Source organism: Natator depressus, chromosome 2 (genome assembly GCF_965152275.1).
Source record: "Natator depressus isolate rNatDep1 chromosome 2, rNatDep2.hap1, whole genome shotgun sequence".
Taxonomy (NCBI): Eukaryota; Metazoa; Chordata; order Testudines; family Cheloniidae; genus Natator; species Natator depressus.
In genome coordinates, this window is record NC_134235.1 from 19,749,711 (window position 1) to 19,771,311 (window position 21,601).

General features: G+C 46.1%; 1 protein-coding gene across 1 annotated transcript; it reads left to right on the top strand.

The window, feature by feature from the left end:
• Window positions 1-1,454: 1,454 nt before the first annotated feature.
• On the top strand, window positions 1,455-17,151 carry LOC141981213 (uncharacterized). The gene is made up of 3 exons (XM_074942894.1): window positions 1,455-2,150; window positions 2,738-3,058; window positions 17,135-17,151. Exons 1-3 carry the CDS (start codon window positions 1,493-1,495, stop codon window positions 17,149-17,151), a joined length of 996 nt encoding a protein of 331 aa, XP_074798995.1. The 5' UTR covers window positions 1,455-1,492.
• The last annotated feature ends 4,450 nt before the right edge of the window (window positions 17,152-21,601 follow it).

A 21,601-nucleotide genomic window follows, 5' to 3' on the forward strand; every position in this document is an offset into this window, starting at 1 on the left:
GGCTGAACTTTGTGACTTTGTCCTCACCCATAACTATTTCACATTTGGGGACAATGTATACCTTCAAATCAGCAGCACTGATTTGGTACCCGCATGGCCCCACAGTATGCCAACATTTTTATGGCTGACTTAAAACAACGCTTCCTCAGCTCTCGTTCCCTAATGCCCCTACTCTACTTGCGCTACACTGATGACATCTTCATCATCTGGACCCATGGAAAAGAAGCCCTTGAGGAATTCCACCATGATTTCAACAATTTCCATCCCACCATCAACCTCAGCCTGGACCAGTTCACACAAGAGATCCACTTCCTGGACACTACGGTGCTAATAAACGATGGTCACATAAAGACTACCCTATACGGGAAACCTACTGACCGCTATGCCTACCTACATGCCTCCAGCTTTCATCCAGACCACACCACACGATCCATTGTCTACAGCCACGCTCTACGATACAACCGCATTTGCTCCAACCCCTCAGACAGAGACAAACACCTACAAGATCTCTATCAAGCATTCTTACAACTACAGTACTCACCTGCTGAAATGAAGAAACAGATTGACAGAGCCAGAAGAGTATCCAGAAGTCACCTACTACAGGACAGACCCAACAAAGAAAATAACAGAACGCCACTAGCCATCACCTTCAGCCCCCAACTAAAACCTCTCCAACGCATCATCAAGGATCTACAACCTATCCTGAAGGACAACCCATCACTCTCACAGATCTTGGGAGACAGGTCAGTCCTTGCTTACAGACAGCCCCCCAACCTGAAGCAAATACTCACCAGCAACTACACACCACACAACAAAAACACTAGCCCAGGAACCTATCCTTGCAACAAAGCCCGTTGCCAGCTGTGTCCACATATCTTTTCAGGGGACACTATCATAGGGCCTAATCACATCAGCCATACCATAGGAGGCTCATTCACCTGCACATCTACCAATGTGATATGTGTCATCATGTGGCAACAATGCCCCTCTGCCATGTACATTGGCCAAACTGGACAGTCTCTACGTAAAAGAATAGATGGACACAAATCAGATGTCAAGAATTATAACATTCAAAAACCAGTCAGAGAACACTTCAATCTCTTTGATCACTCGATTACAGGCCTAAAAGTGGCAATTCTTCAACAAAAAAAACTTCAAAAACAGACTCCAACGAGAGACTGTTGAATTGGAATTAATTTGCAAACTGGATACAATTAACCGAGCCCTGGTCTACACTAGGAGTTGAGGTCAAATTTAGCAGCATTAAATCGATTTAACCCTGCACCTGTCCACACGATGAAGCCCTTTTATTCAACTTAAAGGGCTCTTAAAATCAGTTTCCTTACTCCACCCCCGACAAGGGGTTTAGTGCTGAAATCGGCCTTGCCAGGTCGAATTTGGGGTACTGTGGATGCAATTAGATGGTATTGGCCTCCGGGAGCTATCCCAGAGTGCTCTATTGTGACCGCTCTGGACAGCACTCTCAACTCAGATGCACTGGCCAGGTAGACAGGAAAAGGCCCGCAAACTTTTGAATTTCAATTTCCTGTTTGCATGGTCACCTTCAGCTTGCCACGCTGGCCAGAGCTTATCAGCAGAGGTGACCATGATGGAGTCCCAGAATCGCAAAGGAGCTCCAGAATGGACCGAACGGGATCTGATCGCTGTATGGGGAGAGGAACCCATGCTATCAGAACTCCGTTCCAGTTTTCAAAATGCCAAAACATTTGTCAAAATCTCCCAGGTCATGAAGGACAGAGGCCATAACAGGGACCCGAAGCAGTGCCGCATGAAACTTAAGGAGCTGAGGCAAGCCTACCAGAAAACTAGAGAGGCAAACGGCCGCTCCGGGTCAGAGCCCCAAACATGCCGCTTCTATGATGAGCTGCATGCCATTTTAGGGGGTTCAGCCACCACTACCCCAGCTGTGTTGTTTGACTCCTTCAATGGAGATGGAGGCAACAGAGAAGCAGGTTTTGGGGACGAGGAAGATGATGATGATGAAGTTGTAGATAGCTCACAGCAAGCAAGCAGAGAAACCGGTTTTCCCGACAGCCAGGAACTGTTTCTCACCCTGGACCTGGAGCCAGTACCCCCCGAACCCACCCAAGGCTGCATCCCGGACCCGTCAGGCAGAGAAGGGACCTCTGGTGAGTGTACCTTTTAAAATACTATACATGGTTTAAAAGCAAGCATGTTTAATGATTAATTTGCCCTGGCATTTGCGGCTCTCCTGGATGTACTCCCAAAGCCTTTGCAAAAGGTTTCTGGGGAGGGCAACCTTATTCCGTCCACCATGGTAGGACACTTTACCACACCAGGCCAGTAGCACATACTCGGGAAACATTGTAGAACAAAGCATTGCAGTGTATGTTTGCTGGCATTCAAACAACATCCGTTCTTTATCTCTCTGTGTTATCCTCAGGAGAGTGATATCATTCATGTTCACCTGGTTGAAATAGGGTGCTTTTCTTAAGGGGACATTCAGAGGTGCCCGTTCCTGCTGGGCTGTTTGCCTGTGGCTGAAAAGAAATGTTCCCCGCTGTTAGCCACGGGGAGGGGTGAGGGGTGAGGGGCTAGCCACATGGTGGGGGGAGGCAAAATGCGACCTTGGAACGAAAGCACATGTTCTGTGCATGTAATGTTAACAGCAAGGTTTACCGTGAAAGAGTGTACCCATTGTTCTATAAAATGTGTCTTTTTAAATACTACTGTCCCCTTTTTTTTTCTCCACCAGCTGCATGTGTTTCAAGGATCACAGGATCTTCTCCTTCCCAGAGGCTAGTGAAGATTAGAAGGCGAAAAAAACGCACTCGTGATGAAATGTTCTCTGAGCTCATGCTGTCCTCCCACACTGACAGAGCACAGACGAATGCGTGGAGGCAGACAATGTCAGCGTGCAGGAAAGCACAAAATGACGGGGAGGAGAGGTGGTGGGCTGAGGAGAGTAAGTGGCGGGCTGAAGAAAGGGCTGAAGCTGAAAGGTGGCGGCAGCGTGATGAGAGGAGGCAGGATTCAATGCTGAGGCTGCTGGAGGATCAAACTAATGCGTTCCAGCGTATGGTTGAGCTGCAGGAAAGGCAGCAGGAGCACAGACTGCCGCTACAGCCCCTGTGTAACCAACTGCCCTCCTCCCCAAGTTCTATAGCCTCCTCACCCAGACGCCCAAGAACACGGTGGGGGGGGGGTCTCCGGCCACCCAGCCACTCCATCCCAGACGATTGCCCAAGCAATAAAAGGCTGGCATTCAATAAGTTTTAAAGTTTTAAACTTTTAAAGTGCTGTGTGTCCTTGTCCTTCCCTCCTCCACCACCCCTCCCGGTGCTTCTCTCCTCCATCACCCCTCCCAGGCTACTTTGGCAGTTATCCCCCTATTTGTGTGATGAATTAATAAAGAATGCATGAATGTGAAGTAACAATGACTTTATTGCCTCTGCAAGTGGTGATCGAAGGGCGGAGGGGAGGGTGCTTAGCTTACAGGGAAGTAGAGTGAACCAAGGGGCGGGGGGTTTCATCAACGAGAAACAAACAGAACTTTCATACCGTAGCCTGGCCAGTTCTGCAGAGAAGGACCTAGGGGTGACAGTGGACGAGAAGCTGGATATGAGTCAACAGTGTGCCCTTGTTGCCAAGAAGGTCAATGGCATTTTGGGGTGTATAAGTAGGGGCATTGCCAGCAGATCGAGGGAAGTGATCGTTCCCCTCTATTCGACATTGGTGAGGCCTCATCTGGAGTACTGTGTCCAGTTTTGGGCCCCACACTACAAGAAGGATGTGGAAAAATTGGAGAGAGTCCAGCAAAGGGCAACAAAAATGATTAGGGGTCTGGAACACATGACTTATCAGGGGAGGCTGAGGGAACTGGGATTGTTTAGTCTACGGAAGAGAAGAATGAGGGGGGATTTGTTAGCTGCTTTTAACTACTGAAAGGTGGATCTAAAGAGGATGGATCTAGACTATTCTCAGTGATAGCAGATGACAGGATAAGGAGTAATGGTCTCAAGTTGCAGTGGGGGAGATTTAGGTTGGATATTAGGAAAAACTTTTTCACTAGGAGGGTGGTGAAACACTGGAATGCGTCACCTAGGGAGGTGGTGGAATCCCCTTCCTTAGAAGTTTTTAAGGTCAGGCTTGACAAAGCCCTGGCTGGGATGATTTAGTTGGGGATTGGTCCTGCTCTGGGCAGGGGGTTGGACTAGATGACCTCCAGAGGTCCCTTCCAACTCTGATATTCTATGATTCTATGATTCTGTGAAACTGGTCTTCAAAGCTTCTCTGACGCACACCGTGCCCTCCTGTGCTCTTCTAACCGCCCTGGTGTCTGGTTGCGCGTAACTAGCGGCCAGGCGATTTGCCTCAACCTCCCACTCCCCATAAACGTCTCCCCCTTACTCTCACAGATATTGTGGAGCACACAGCAAGCAGTAATAACAGTGGGAATATTGGTTTCGCTGAGGTCTAACCGAATCAGTAAACTGCGCCAGCATGCTTTTAAACACCAAATGCACATTCTACCACCATTCTGCACTTGCTCAGCCTGTAGTTGAACAGCTCCTGATTACTGTCCAGGCTGCCTGTGTACGGCTTCATGAGCCATGGCATTAAGGGGTAGGCTGGGTCCCCAAGGATAACTATGGGCATTTCAACATCCCCAACCATTATTTTCTGGTCTGGGAATAAAGTCCCTTCCTGAAGCTTTTGAAACAGACCAGAGTTCCTGAAGATGCGAGCGTCATGTACCTTTCCTGGCCATCCCACGTTGATGTTGGTGAAATGTCCCTTGTGATCCACCAGTGCTTGCAGCACTATTGAAAAGTACCCCTTGCGGTTTATGTACTCGCTGGCTTGGTGCTCCGGTGCCAAGATAGGGATATGGGTTCCGTCTATGGCCCCACCACAGTTAGGGAATCCCATTGCAGCAAAGCCATCCACTATGACCTGCACATTTCCCAGGGTCACTACCCTTGATATCAGCAGATCTTTGATCGCTTTGGCTACTTGCATCACAGCAGCCCACACAGTCGATTTGCCCACTCCAAATTGATTCCCGACTGACTGGTAGCTGTCTGGCATTGCAAGCTTCCACTGGGCTATTGCCACTCGCTTCTCAACTATGAGGGCTGCTCTCATCTTGGTATTCATGCGCTTCAGGGCAGGGGGAAGCAAGTCACAAAGTTCCATGAAAGTGCCCTTATGCATGCGAAAGTTTCACAGCCACTGGGAATTGTCCCAGACCTGCAACACTATGCGGTCCCACCAGTCTGTGCTTGTTTTCTGGGCCCAGAATCGGCGTTCCATGGCATGAACCTGCCCCATTAGCACCATGATGCCTGCATTGCCAGGGCCCATGCTTTGAGAGAAGTCTGTGTCCATGTCCTCATCACTCTCGTCAGCGCGCTGACGTCGCCTACTCGCCCGGTTTCGCTTTGCCAGGTTCTGGTGCTGCATATACTGCTGGATAATGTGTGTGGTGTTTAATGTGCTCGTAATTGCCAAAATGATCTGAGCGGGCTCCATGCTTGCCGTCGTGTGGCGTCTGCAGAGAAAAAAGGTGCGGAACGATTGTCTGCCGTTGCTCTGACGGAGGGAGGGGCGACTGATGACATGGCTTACAGGGTTGGCTTACAGGGAATTAAAATCAACAAAGGGGGTGGCTTTACATCAAGGAGAAACAAAAATAACTGTCACACAGAATGGCCCCCTCAAGGATTGAACTCAAAACCCTGGGTTTAGCAGGCCAATGCTCAACCCACTAAGCTATCCCTCCCTCTTGTATTTCAGGCAGGACTTCATGGAGGGAAGGAGGGAGGAGGGAGCAAATGAATACAAAACAAATCTGGTCTATTTCTTGTTTTGATCCACTCCATCTATCTTTTACATCTTTGGCTGGCAGCAGACAGTGCAGAAGGACTGCAAGCCATCCACATCTCTTGGCTGCTCGGCAGAAGATGGTACAATAGGACTGCTAGCCATCCTCATCTCCTGCTTGCCCGGGAAAAGATGGTACAATAGGACTGCTAGCCATCCATATTTCCTGCCTGCTCACCATAAGATGGTACAATAGGACTGTCTGCAGGACTAAAGAGAATGACCTGGTCGAGTCACTCCTAATTTAGTCCCTGCACCCATGTCTGCCCAGGCGCTCCTGACCGACGCGGCCAGGAGCACCTCGGACATGACGATGACGGCTACCAGTCCTATTGTACCGTCTGCTGCCACAAGGCAATGGATTGCTGCTGCTGTGTAGCAATGCAGTACCGCGTCTGTCAGCACCCAGGAGACATACGGTGACAGTGAGCTGAGCGGGCTTCATGCTTGCCGTGGTATGGCGTCTGCACAGGTAACTCAGGAAAAAAGGCACTAAACGATTGTTGGCCGTTGCTTTCACAGAGGGAGGGAGGGAAGGAGGGCCTGATGACATATACCCAGAACCACCCGTGACAATGTTTTTGCCCCATCAGGCATTGGGATCTCAACCCAGAATTCCAATGGGCAGCAGAGACTGTGGGAACTGTGGGATAGCTACCCACAGTGCAACATTCCGGAAGTCGATGCTAGCCTCGGTACTGTGGAAGCACTCCACCGAGTTAATGCACTTAATGCACTTAGAGCATTTTGTGTGGGGACACACACAATCGACTATATAAAAACGATTTCTAAAAAACCGACTTCTATAAATTCGACCTAATTTCGTAGTGTAGACATACCCTTAGGCTTGAATAAAGACTGGGAGTGGATGGGTCATTACACAAAGTAAAACTATTTCTCCATGTTTATTTCCCCCTCCCACCCCCACTGTTCCTCAGATGTTCTTGTCAACTGCTGGAAATGGCCCACCTTGATTATCACTACAAAAGGTTTTTCCCCCCCGGCTTTCCTGCTGGTAATAGCTCACCTTACCTGATCACTCTCGTTACAGTGTGTATGGTAACACCCATTGTTTCATGTTCTCTGTGTATAAATCTCCCCACTGTATTTTCTACTGAATGCATCTGAAGAAGTGAGCTGTAGCTCACAAAAGCTTATGCTCAAATAAATTTGTTAGTCTCTAAGGTGCCACAAGTCCTCCTTTTCTTTTTAATAAACAGGTTGTAAGAAGAGTGGGGATATTAAATTATTTCAAAGCATTTGACAGTTGACAATTTTAATACAATAATTAAAAGTTCACAATCTTAAAAATAAGAGTTCTACATTTTTACGTAGATAGTCTTTAGGTGGAGTAAATCAGCATTGCTCTGTTGACTGCAATGGAGTCATGCTGATTTACATCAGCTCTGAATCAAATCCTACAGCACCTTTTCATAATAAGGGAAGAGTGGCTTTGCCCAGAGATTGCTTCAGGAGCTGGCTTAACCTTCCTTTATGCTCAGTTTGGCATTAACTTTTCATCAAGTCATGTCAGCTGAGAGGGGGAAGAAAACAGCCTTTTGAAAAAGCAAATTCTGTCTTACACGAGGCCTTCCTTCATAAAGGAAATTGGAGATAACCCCGTGCAGATGATCTGGCTCCCCACTAAAGCAGAAACCTTGAAAGGGACGAGTCAGAGGGCAAACGAAAAATTCACAGCAGAATCCTGCTCCCCTCCCCCCCGAAATGTAGCATTTGTAAAACTTCCCTCTGTAGAAATCCCTCTTCTTGAAAAATTAATCATGAAAGACAGCAGATTCTTTTTAGGCATTTCTCTTAGCGATGACCTTGTTCAAGAAAATAGAACAATTGACCATGTTATAAGAATTCTTTTAAATTGCTTGTTGAGATGAGTTGGATCGACTGTTGATATTACATGTGATATGATGAAGAGATGATGAAAAGAATGTTATGTAATAGTTTGTGTTCTTAAAAATAAAGGTAACACAATAAATATAATGGGTTATTAACACTGGAGAGATCAGCAATACAATATTGGAAATAAATTATATCTTAGTCTCTGCTATTAAAACACCACTATTTTTGGAATAAACTGCAATTTATTCATATAAAAGGGCTGGCAGTTTTGTCAATATTTGATCTTTCCCCTACTCTCACTTCTTAAATTACTGAGAAAAGGTCAGTAATGTTGCTTCAGAATACACAAAGGGATTAGACGTCTGTATGGATAACAAGAATATCCAGCATAATAACAGTTAATGCTAACCTAAATTTTGGAAGAGAGATTAAATCTCATGTTTCAGATTAAGTCAATCTCTAATGACTAGGGATTAGGAGACTTCTTGCACCTTTCTTTGAAGCATCTGATGTGGCCACATGTTGGCAACAGGATATTGAACTAGATGACCTGATTCTGATCCAGTCTGGCACTCCTGTACTCTTTAAGGGATGATGAGGGCGAGAAACGTAGAAGAGTATTTCCTAGTTAACAATAATTTAAATGAATTTTGTTAGATGCGGTAGTACCATCCATTTTATAGTGACCTTCTCCAATTACAGCATGATAATAACTCTAGTTAGTAGCTCAGTATCTTATGGCAGATGAAAGACTTATCCATTATCCTATCTGGCTGCTTCTATTAGCAGCCATTCGTATTGCCAGCAATTTGTGAAAAATCCAGTAACCAGTTAGAGATATAGAGATTCCAGTTTAAAACACTCTCTCTCTCTCTCCCCTATGGTATTCCTAATGTGCCTTGGGTATCACAGTGGTATCTGAGCACCAGCATTAAGCCTCACTCTGAGCCAAACACCACTAATTTTGGTGGCATAGGGATTAGAGCCAAATGTCATGGCTGGCCCTCGCTTAACAGTGGAAATGATAGATCCCGTGTAACTATTGGACAAGGCACTTGTGAAGGCATAGGAGATGACCCCAGCTTGCCCCCCTGTGATCACGCACAGCACTGCAAGTGAGTCCTGCCTCAATTTCCCTCCATCCAGAGTATAAACAAGTCCAGACCAGCTTTGGGAATTAAAGAATACCCTGTGTGGAGGGTCTCCTTTACTTAACAGAAAGATGAACACAGGCATACGCAACACCTTTCTATCTCAGCTTCCTGGCTGAGGGGTTCAGTCAATCCCAGTCTGTCACCTCTCTTGAGTATTCGTCTCCACGTCTCTTGAGTATTCGTCTTCATCTGGTTGCTCTTGCCTCAGGTCTCCCGAAGCTGCTGGGGTGGAGTCTTCCTCTGATGTTAGAGGCCATGGAAGTCTCCCAAGGGCCACCCCGAAATACCAGGCTGGGCTCTCTGGGCTGTCTTCCCACCAGGACTCTCACAGAAGAATCCTTCCCTTTTCTGAAGCATTTCTTCCAGCTCCCTGGCCTGGTAGGCTCCCCAGGGAGCTCTCAGTTTCCAGAATCCCCCTTCAGGCTCTCTGCCTAGGAGTTTGCCTTCTGCTTAACCCATACTCCCTGCCTTGGGAGCACAGATTCTGCCCGGCTCAATCTTCCTGCCTTGGAAGCATTGCTTCTGCCTAATTCAGCCTCTCTATCCTAGGAGTTCAGCTTGTTCCCTGGGAGTTCCCCTGTTCTGAAGCTTCCTTCATCCTCAGGAGTCCCTGTCTAACGGAGGTCCTCAGCTTTCTGTTTCACCCAGGTGCTTCCCTGCCTAATTAACTGCCTCCCAGATACTTGGTGAGTTAACTACTCCACGGTGTACCTGAGTTGCTTCATTTCCCCTTGTGGAGCCTAAAGGCTTGTCTACACTACCACATGTGGTTGATCTAAGATATGCAACTTCAGCTATGTGAATAGCATAGCTGAAGTCGATGTACTTAGATCTACTTACCGCGGTGTCTTCACTGTGGGAAGTTGATAGCTGACATTCTCCTGTCGACTCCGCTTGCACTTCTCATTCTGGTGGAGTACCGGAATCGATGGGAGAGCGCTCAGCTATACTAGACACAATAAATTGACCCCTGCTGGATTGATCGCTGCCCGCAGATCCGGCGGGTAGTGTAGACAAGCCCCAAGACCAGGTCTACACTACAGAGTTAGGTCGATGTAAGGTCAACTGTATTACTAATATCGGCTGTTGGCTGTGATTCTTGTCAATTTCACCGCTCCATTCTGGAGTCGTGAAATTGACAAGAAAGCCAGGCTGTCACTAGGGTGGGTGCGAGCTCCAGCTGGAGCCTGGCTGACCCCCAGCTCCCCACTCCCAGACAGGCTGCACCTGCCCTACTAGGAGACCGGCTGCACCCCGGATCCCGTTTCCCTGCTCCTAGCCCAGCTGCTGCCTGGGCCCCCTGCTCAGAGCTGAGATATGCCCACCCAACTCCCCGCTCCAAGCTGGACTGCTGCCCGGGCTCCTGACTTGCCTCAGGGAGCCTGGGTGCTGCCCAGAGGCTCCCAGCTCCCCAGTCCCTGCTGGGAGCCCATCTGCACCAAGGCTTCTGGCTCCCTGCTAGGGTCCAGTGCGGAGTTCCCTGCTGAGATCCCGGGGGGGCAGCTGGGCTCCAAGTGGCAGGGAGCTGAGAGCCGGGGAGAGGGGGGAGGCAGCCAGGCTCCTGGCAGAGGGGAGCTGAGAGCCCCGGGGGCAGCCGGGCTCCTCGCAAGGACTGCTTGCGGAGCTGAGAGCCTGGGCTCTCAGCCCCCACATTGCCCCTCTTAAGTCGGTGGAAGCGCTCCTGGTAAGGACGTGCACTACCGACAGCAGGAGGATAGTGTGCACATCACCACCGTAGTCATTACTGCAGTGGTTGTAAGTTGGCCTAACATTGGTTGATTTAAGTTTCTAGTGTAGATATACCTTGTAAGAGGTAGGTTGATTTCCTCAGCCCTTTAGGACTGTAAGGTAGCTAAGATCTTCTGGAATTAACTATACCCTGGAATCCTGGGAGGAATCTTTCTGCCGTTAGCCAGAGTAACATCAAGAAGGAATGCAATGCTTGCTGGCTCTTTTGTATTGAGATCTAGAGTAGGTGAAGGTTTCAGAGTGGTAGCCGTGTTAGTCTGTATCAGCAAAACAAACGAGGAGTACTTGTGGCACCTTAGAGACTAACAAATGTATTGGGGCATAAGCTTTTGTGGGCTAAAACCCACTTCATCGGATGCATGTAGTGGAAAATAAAGTAGGAAGATATATATACACAGAGAGAACATGAAAAAATGGGTGTCACCATGCCAACTGTAATGAGACCAATCAATTAAGGTGGGCTATTATCAGCAGGAGAAAAAAACCCTTTTGTAGTGATGATCAGGATGGCCCATTTCAAACAGTTGACAAGAAGGTGTGAGTAACAGTAGGGGAAAATATAGCATGGGGAAATAGTTATTACTTTGTGTAATGACCCATCCACTCCCAGTCTTTATTCAAGCCTAATTTAATGGTGTCTGGTTTGCAAATTAATTCCAATTCTGCAGTTTCTCATTGGAATCTGTTTTTGAAGTTTTTTTGTTCGACAATTGTGATTTTTAGGTCTGAAATTGAGTGACCAGGGAGGTTGAAGTTCTCCGACTGGTTTTTGAATGTTATAATTCTTGACGTCTGATTTGTGTCCATTTATTCTTTTGCGTAGAGATTGTCCGGTTTGGCCAATGTACATGGCAGAGGGGCATTGTTGGCACATGATGACACATATCACATTGGTAGATGTGCAGGTGAATGAGCCTCTTATGGTGTGGCTGATGTGATTGGGTCCTATGATGGTGTCCCATGAATAGATATGTGGACAGAGTTGACAATGGGCTTTGTTGCAAGGATAGGTTCCTGGGCTAGTGTTTTTGTTGTGTGGTGTGTGGTTGCTGGTGAGTATTTGCTTCAGGTTGGGGGGCTGTCTGTAAGTGAGGGCTGGCCTGTCTCTCAAGATCTGTGAGAGTGAGGGATCATCCTTCAGGATAGGTTGTAGATCCTTGATGATGCACTGGAGAGGTTTTAGTTGGGGGCTGAAGATGACAGCTAGTGGCGTTCTGTTATTTTCTTTGTTGGGCCTGTCCTGGAGTAGGTGACTTCTGGGTATTCTTCTGGCTCTGTCAATCTGTTTCTTCACTTCAGCAGGTGGGGTATTGTAGTTTTAAGAACGCTTGATAGCGATCTTGTAGGTGTTTGTCTCTGTCTGAGGGGTTGGAGCAAATGTGGTTGTATCTTGGAGCTTGGCTGTAGACAATGGATTGTGTGACGTGGTCTGGATGAAAGCTGGAGGCATGTAGGTAAGTATAGCGGTCTGTAGGTTTCTGGTATAGGGTGGTGTTTATGTGACCATCGCTTATTAGCACCCTCGTGTCCAGGAAGTGGATCTCTTGTGTGGACTGGTCCAGGCTGAGGTTGATGGTGGGATGGAAATTGTTGAAATCATGGTGGAATTCCTCAAGGGCTTCTTTTCCATGGGTCCTGTTCTGAGGCTGTGTTAACACTTTTGCTTTGAGGAGTCTACTGGAAAAGATGCTATGGACACCTTTGCACTGCAAGTTATAAAATGCTAAGATACTTTGAAAGAAAGGCTTTTCATTGGTTTGGTTTGTTCTGTATCTATCCTTTTCTTTGTTTTTCTGCTGTCCCTTAAGTGCCAAGTCTAAAGGATGACAGCCTACCACGCATCAGAGCTGACAACCCTCACCATCTGCCTTCTGCCTGACAGTAAAGAGGACTCCTTTTCCTGTCTTCTTGTCTGTCTGAACTTGTTAGAACTGGGAAACTTGTTAGTGTTTAGTATTGGGAAACTTGATTTGACCAAACTAGCAGCTTTGTAAGTCAGCTGGTCTTTTCATTGTTATTTGTTTGGTATAACTCAGTTCATTCTTTCTATTGGATAACATAAGGGTTAAAACTGGTTTCTAACTTGCCATTTTCTCTGTGTTTTTGATATAATAAAGATAGAAGGTTTATTACTATATGTGGTTAGTGAGTATTTAACCCTTCAATGGTGAGAAAAGACACTAACAATTTCAGTTTCAGCCATGGGGTATAATTGATATGATTTTAATCCTAAAACAATGATCTTTTAATAACAGGCAGAAAAAAGCCCTCAGTTCTGAGCTCACCCCAACCGTAGGGGTAGCTCAAATCCAGATTCAAACTTGAGCTCAGGCTTGTCTCTGCTGTTAAGTCACCTAGTCCATCTTCCCTACAATGTGCTGTCTATTGCTTTGTTCAGTCTAGTCTATCAGATTCATAACCAAATTGTGCATAATTTGGTAATATAAACCCCGATTCAGCAAGGTACTTAATCACATGCCTAACTTTAAGCATGTGAGTAGTCAATGGGACCTTCCTGTTCTTATTAGACATGTGCTGAAGTGGAGCCATAATTCCTAGACATAGCTTTGAGTGCATGTCCTTGGAATGTGGATCACTGTCTTGGGTGGAAAGAATACGAGGCAAATGTAGGCTTGCAGCATCTGATAGCATGGATCTTTCCATATGGAATACCACTGATGGGCCAGTGCAGGATTTGCTTTGCTACAGTATTCTTCCATCAAACAAAGAAACAAAGCACTGCATGCTGCCCCCGCCCTGAGCATACTCCATACTCCCATTGGCCGGGAACCACAGCCAATGGGAGCTCAGGGGGTGGTGCCTGTGGCCAAGAGCAGTGCGCAGAACTGCCTGCTATGCCTCCGCCTAGGAGCTGGACCTGCTGGCCCCTTCCAGAGCACAACGTGGAGCCAGGACAGGCAGGAAGCCTGCCTTAGCCTCCCTGCTGTGCTCTTGATGGGGAGCTGCCGGAGGTAAGTCCGCACCCCAACCCTGAGCCCCAACCCCCTGCCCCAGCTGAGAGCCCCCTCCCATACCCTAACCCCCTCTGTCCCACCTCCCAGTCTGGAGACCCCTCCTGCACCCCAACCCTCTCATCCCCGGCTCCACCACAAAGCCTGCACCTCCAGCCAGAACCCTCACCCCCTCCCACACCCCAACCCCCTGCCCCAGCCCGGAGCCCTCTCCTGCACCCTGAACCCTTCATTTCTGACCCCACCTCAGAGCTTGCACCCCCAGTTAGAGCCCTCACCCCCGCACCTGAACACCCTGCCCCAGCCCAGTGAAAGTGAGTGAGGGTGGGGGAGAGCGAGCCACCAAGGGAGGGGGAATGTAGTGAGAGGGGATCAGGGCCATGGGAAAGGGGTGGGGCAGGGGGAGAGGTCTTGAGAAGGGGACAGGACTAGGGTGTTTGGTTTTGTGCGATTAGAAAGTTGGCAGCCCTATCCCATGGCTCTTTTCTGTTCTGGGTGAATACTGTTATTATAGTTCATATATGCTCCTTGGATTCGGGAATTTTTATGAAGGAGAAGGCATTGTAGGCCTGTTTTTAAAAGTCTACCTGCTGGTTGATGTGGGGCTATTCTATGTATGCATTAAAATCATTGGGCTTGTGAGGGCATTTGTGCACATGAGGGTAAGTAGGGTATTGATGCATGCAAATCAGGATCGATGTCTGTGCAAACTGGGTATTAGATTCATAGCAGGCCATTTCTACTTGCAAATCCTCAGTTTGTGTGCATTGGTGGTAATTGTGCATGCACATTTGAAAAGTAGGATCTGCTAGACATCCGGATGTTTTGATGTTTGTTTTGTATAACCCCTTAGGCATGATTTCTATACTCGGTTTTATTATACGAGATAATAATACTAAGTCAGTTTTACACATAGAAAATCCTTCGCCAAAAAACTTGCATTTTTGTTTAAACAAGGCCAGTAATAACTGTGTAATCGGTGCTCAGGGCATGCATCTTGTGCAGTCAGATTGTCATGCTCTCTACGCTGCCACAGACAATGTCTCGGGAATCTTTATGTCTGTGATTGGCTGCTGTACCTCACTAGCAGGGCCTGAAATGTCTCATTTGGCTGACTGCTGGCGGGTGAGTAATTGCTCAACATATCTGGGAAAGGACCTCCCTTTTGATGCCACTACTCACAATCCCTCTCCTTCCTGGTCCTTATTTTCTCTCCCTTTGAAATAAGGGCCAGATCCTCAGCTGTTGTAAATCAAACCATCTCTACTGAGGCCACCGGCACCAGTGCTATGCTGGGGATCAGGCTCCTAGCGTTTGTAAACTTTATGTTAAGAAGAAGAATGACTTGTGAAAATTCAGGGGGCCGTGAGGAGTTACTAGTTTGTGGACTGGTTTGTATGAACAGAGGAGAATTTACATGCTCTGCTTCTTTTCCATTCCTTCTTAGGAGTCACAGCTCTTGCTCTTTGCCTATGATACTTTGCAGGACATTCCTGAAATATCAGATGACGGGGCCCTTCTCCTTTACTATAGCAGCCTTATACCTACAGAATAAAACCCTATATGTGCAGATGCAAAGTCCTTATGAGAGTACAGATTCTGCAGGTGCTGATTTGTTTTGTTTTACTTCTCTGGCTATTTAATAGAAGTGTAAAACTGATACAAATGTCTTCCACATTACCTGGCCCAAGAGAGAGATCTTATTATGTTTACCATATATTAGATTTCTTACTCCCATACACACCCTGAATAACATTTTGTGGTATTTAGAGGGAGAGAATTTACTTGTGGCATCTGAAGACACACATCTGGATCAATTGCAAAGATGGCACCCAATAGTTTTATTGTGGTGCACCCCCATGTCTTGGAACTAGACGGTCTTTGCCTACCATATTCCTGTTCCCATGCACTTCACAGAACAGTGAGCCATGTCCCAGCACGTGTTCCAGAATGAGGAAACTGGGGCAACCCTTTGTGGAGTTGGCAAAATCATTCTAGGATCCACAAACATATCCTTGGACGCCAATTGATTGAGGGTAGTGGAGGATTAATCAGGGAATGCTAACTAGTATCTAGTGGCGGGGGGGAAGGGAAGAGTTCTCCTTATGACTCAGCAAATCAGAAGCCATTTTTATATCCTGCCTTGGTTTTGAACAAGAAAGTCAATCAGTGTAGGTAACCCTCCTGGATTAGATCCACCTGTAATTGGCAACATTACTTGGACAGGAAACACTTCCCTTTAAAAGAAATGGGAATGCTAAGCTTTTTAGTGCCTAAAGCAGAGCACGGTAGCATCTTGGTTCCAAGGGCGTGGTAGCCCATAATTGTGAACCACCTACAGTTTCTGTGAGAATGCTGATCCTGCTCCTTGCTGACGCATTTGAGAATTAAAGAAGTCCAGCAGACTTGGAACGGTTTTCAGAAGGTGCATAGAGGAGGGTGTTTATTCTCAACCCCCAAAGCCTCCCTGCTGGTACATTCTTAGGGTGCAGTTTGAATATGAACTACAAATCAGGCTCCCCGAATATCAGACTGCCTGGCATTTTCAGCAAGATGCCCAGCATAAGGGAAGGAAATGCCCGATTTAAATAAAACCTTTCAAAGATGCATTTCACAATGTATTCATGCTGTCGAGTGGTTTTGTTACCCTTTTGAACTTCCAGGTTGTTCAGCTGCGGGCAATGGGGGCAGTTTCCCTAAAATAAACAGTGATGTCTTTACCCTTACTGTTGAGATGGACGTAAGATAAATTTCACTTCACAGTTAAAAAGTACAGTCTCTCAGCAGCAGGCAGGTCAGTGGACAAAAGATACAAAACCCAATGCCCACAGGTTTCACTTAAAGATGTTCTGTTCTGTCTGAAGGTGAAGCTAAATGTGAGATCAAGGGATCAGATCCCTGCCTGGACAACGACAGAAGGGAGACCAGAGCTGGCTCTCCTATTCTGGGAACTCCAGGGGCTGGTTTGGCCAACCCAGCACACCCCGATGTCTGTCTTGACTTGTGTCCTTATTGCAATGATCTCATGGGTCACGGCAGAGGCAAAAATATACCCTGGATCCTGATCTGCCCTGTTCTGCATCTTCTTTGCTCTGGAATTCCTCTTGCACCCAAGGATCCTGCAAAGGTTGCCCAGAGTTGGTGTATAGGGTATTCCCCAGAATGAAGGCTTATGCTTCCCTTATGGTCCCTTGCCCCAGCCTAGCCAGTGCCAAGGAGCCTCAGGGCAAGGACAAAAAGGGCCAAGGTGCCATTTATTTTTTCTAGAATAGGTGATGGGAGATACACCAAATTACCCAAAGGAGAAGAAAATAAGCTATAGTACTGGTCAGTTTATGAAGAGTCCATCTACAGTGCTAAAATTTCTGTCTTCATTATTTGCCATGCACTCCCTGGTAAACAGATAGAGGGAATGTTGGTAATGGGTTCAAAATTATGCTGGTCATGGCTCTCTTTAAATATGGTTCGATTCTGAATGTGACTCTGTAAAAGTGGCACCTTCTTACTCAGTGGATCTTCTCCCTCTGTGTGCAGAGTACCACAACTTCTGACTCTAATGAGAGCTATGCCTTTGTGCTGTATTTTACTCCCCTTAGTACTGCAGAGACAACATAGCTAAGAGGGAGACAACTGGACTCCACTGAGTCTGTTTATTTAAGTACTTACATAGCTCACATCACGCACTATTCCTTCTCGCGCACCATCCACCGAATTATTTGCTATGTTGCAGACAGTTACATCTATGCAGCCACATAGCACAGGTATAACGGATGTCATCATCTGAAGTTAGCATGCATACATTTGGCCCGTGGGCCCTTTGTTGCTGGTGATGACGCAGGAGAGGGAAAGAACCCAGAATGACTTTGGAAATGTACATCTTTTTGTCTGGCAAACGTAAAGCTCCAATCCCGCACAGTGCTTCAATGGAACTACTCGCATGGGTCAAGTGTTTTGCAGGATAAGCACACTTGAAAATCAGTGAGGGGACAATAAATTGGCCATATTTTTGAAAGTCAGTTGTTAGAGTGGAACTGCACTATTTTCATTTGATCTTGCTCCTCACGAATACACCAAACTTTATGGCAAATTGCACATTGACTGCCCCGGGGAGTGTGGATTCTTCAGGCAGGCTCAGTAGCATAGCACTTATGTTTCCTGCACTGCTTTTCTGCTTGTTCTGGGAAGGGTAGGAATTTTTTAGGTACACTTTGTTCTCATAACTTGACGTTATACAACGAGTACAAGACATGAAGCCATGAAGTTGGTATCCACAAGGAACAAGCATTTCAAAATGTACATGAGCAGAGTAGCTGTGGGGCCGTGAGCATTTGAACACTCACACAGGTTTAAGGCTTTTAATGCCTAAACTGACGTAAGTTGTGCTGGCTTGGCAAATCTTTGTTTTCACAAGACGTTGCTGTGTAGTGGCGAGGGCACAGAGACTGTTCTAGGACGAGGCTATTGCTTCAGCTTGCTTTCTACTGACTCACAGCCTTTGGCAAGAGAGGCAAAGTGAATCAGCAAGCTTGGTACTAAGGAACAATTGCGTTGGCTGTCAGATGGCAGTTCTTGACGTCTTTATCCCCTTAAACCAAAGTCTCCTCCATACATCTAATACCATAAAACCATGGCGTACCAAATGTGATGAAACGGGGGAACAGAAGGAAGTGTGCCTTGACTAGAGCAAGAAATAGACCCATGAAATATCAGTCTGTTCGCTAGGGGCAAAATTCTCTTGCCACATATCTGGATTTCAAATTAGAAATCATCTTCCTCTGGAAGCTTCCATCTACCAAGCAGGGACGTACTCCTGCTGTGTGCAACATTTGCATTGCTGGGTGCAAAGTATCCCGAAAGGTGTGGTTTGGTCTAAAGGAGACAATGTATGGTATAGTGAATGAAACTAAGGGTCTACATCTAGATTCTTTGGTGTTGTTTATAGTTGATTGAGAATTTTCTGTTAGAATGATTTTCTGACTCAAAAAAAAATGCCATTTCCGCAAACTTGAAATTTTCCTTTGGAAAATTTTGATTTTGCTGAAAGTTTTCAATTTTCAATTGCAAATGGTATATAAGAGGCTAAGAGAAATTTAGGGCACATTAGAAGTATTAGGAGATACTTCTCATTTGCATTACTGTAGTATGCTAGGTACTGTCCACACACATGACAATAGTCCCTGGCTCAAAGAGTTGACAAACTAAGAACATAGAAGCTGTGATTATTTTTAAAAGAAACTTGTACCAGTGTTGCCTTCCCAGTCTGGCTTCGAGCTAGCCACTGCCTCAATTTCTCCCTCTTGTGCTCCCAAATAAGTTTGACATAGGCTTTCATGAGTCAAGTCATACCACTTCTTGGGGTCTGGGTTTATTAACAAAGTTCACAAGGAAAAACAAGAACTCCCACCCAGCCTTCCTAATTGGTTCACAACCCTTGGTTCAGGGTTCTTAGTCCTGCCCCTGCTGAAGCTTTTCTCTAGGAGACTTGCTCTTCACACTCCAGCTAGCTGGCTCCTGCTCTTTGCAGGCTTGCACTCCCTAGGCTCCTGCCTGGGAGCTAGGGAGAATGTCTGAAGAGCACTTCATGCAGCCCTCCTGTTCCTTTGTGTCCCTCTCTTCTCTGTTGAGCAGGAAATCCTAGGGCTTCCTACACGTTTCTCTTCAATCCCCCTGGGATACCCCAGGCTTGATTTAGCCACATGACACTACTCATGTTTTCCACTTGGGGAGGCAAATGAAGTGTGTCACAGGGGGACTGGACTCATCTCCCCTTAAAAGACTAGGTACCCTGTGACCTGAGCCAACGGCCTGAGGCAATATTTTACAACTTTGGAAAGTAAATCTTGCATCTGAACCAGAGTAATGAAGCCATTTGTGAATAGGTGAAAGAGCCTAAATACATTATAGTACCAAGACTCAACATGTCTAGAATGGGAACATATGCAGTGTTTGCATTGAAACAAATGTAGACTAGGACATTCTTACAAACACAATTTTGGCTCCAATACAAAACTAAAGTACCGGTGTCTTCCTTTAGGATCGAGGTCCTACAGTGGAGGAATACGTGGATTTTTCTAACACACCATTTTTGTTGCTTACATAGTTCAAGTGCACAATGATAGTGGGTATCTGTGTGTAAATCTGAGAGGAACAACTTGTGTCCAGTGCAGAAGGAACAAGGTAACTGCCACAATTTGTTTTCTGTATGATATGCTATGATGAAATCTTGCTCTTTCTGTCCAAGAAATTAAGATATTTACTATGCAAAATTAACTGGACTGCGCTTTAGAGATAAATAGTCTTTATGTGTTTAAGAATCAAATAAGCTTGGAGGAAAATACTCTCATTACAACAAGCAGAATGGCAACAGCTACAATGTTTTTTATGTGTGTGGCCAGTTTGTCATACTACTGATTCTCTCTATTGTGTTAGAAGGCTTCATTATAGTTTGCTCGATAGTACATTGTGATTAAACTGTGGCATTCCTGAAAGGCTCAGCGGTGGGGTTATAGAACGCTAAATTATGAAGGGCACAACGTGACATCTGAGAAAAGAAAATGAAGAAAAAAATACCATTTTTATTATAAATTAACAATGAGATGTTAAACATTTGCTCTGCCTAGAAAAGCTAATCAGACACCCAGGGAGACATGTTAAATAGATATTAAGCAGACCTTAGACATGGAACCTGATTATACCAAGAACTCATTCTCCTTTTCGGGCAGTGAATTTAGATATCAAATGTAAATGAGACAATGCCAAATTTCCTGTTGCCTCAAAGTTTACAGCCTAGTTATTGTAAAAGGGATACTATTTTATTTAGATTTAAGATAATAGTCACCTTTCCAAGGCTCTAGGTGCCCTAATATTCTTAATTATACAACAAACACAATTCTAAACATTTTTTTCCACAGGAAATAATGGTTATGACCCTGTTTGGCAAGGCACCTCCTTCACCTTCCCGGGTCCAGTGTTTCCCCCTCGAGGGGTGGAGGGTCTGGAGTAAATCAGTCCCACTTCAGAGAGCTTTTTCCCTCTCTCGGGTTTTTAATTCTTCAGTATTTACACAGTGGGCCTCAGAGTAGGCCGGAGGAGCACTCTTCAGCCAAACACAAAGAAACAAGCTCATAATACCAAAAAGGGAATACCTCTCCCTGCCCTCTCGCTGGGATGTTGCCTTGTTATGCCAGCCTCTGGGTCCCAGTCCTTCCCCACACAGTCTGTTAGCAGGGTTGCTTCCCTGATGGAGAAGAGAGCAGCCTTCCAGGCTGGAGAATCCTTTTCTCTCCCAGTGCATCTTGTCTCCCACCTCTCCTTCCTCTTGCTCACAAGAAAAGGGGGTTTTTAAAGGTCATAGGCAGCCCTTAGTTGGACCCAGGTGGTCCTAGTTGACCAGAGGTAGCCTCTTTTCAGCTCATGGGGAAAAGAGCCTTTACCATTCTAGGGATGATATATCTGCCTTACACTGTATTCTGTCTGGTCGGACTTTGTCACCCCCTGGTTCTGCAAATATTTTTGCACATATTTAACTTGAAGCATGTGAGTACTTCTATTGACATCAGTGGAGCTGCGCCTGTGCTTCACATCATCCAACCTAATTTCCTTCTTTGAGAGGGTTACTGACCTAATGGATGGGGGAAGCACTAGATAGGATATATCTTGATATCTATTAAGGCTTTTGACAGACTCATGTGGCATTCTCATAAGCAAACGAGGGAAATGTGGTCTAGATGGGTGGGTGCAAACCTGGGTACTATCGGGTAGGTGCAAAACTGGTTGAAAGACAGTGCTCAAAAAGTAGTCATCAATGGCTCACTATCAAACTGGGAGGATGTATCTAGTGGGTTCCTGCAGGGGTCTGTCCTGGATCCAGTACTATTCAATATTTTTATTAGTGACTTTTATAATAGATTGGTGAGTGTGCTTATAAAATTTGCAGATGACACCAAGCTGGGAGGGCAGCACTTGCAAGCATTTTGGAGGGCAGAATTAGAATTCATAACA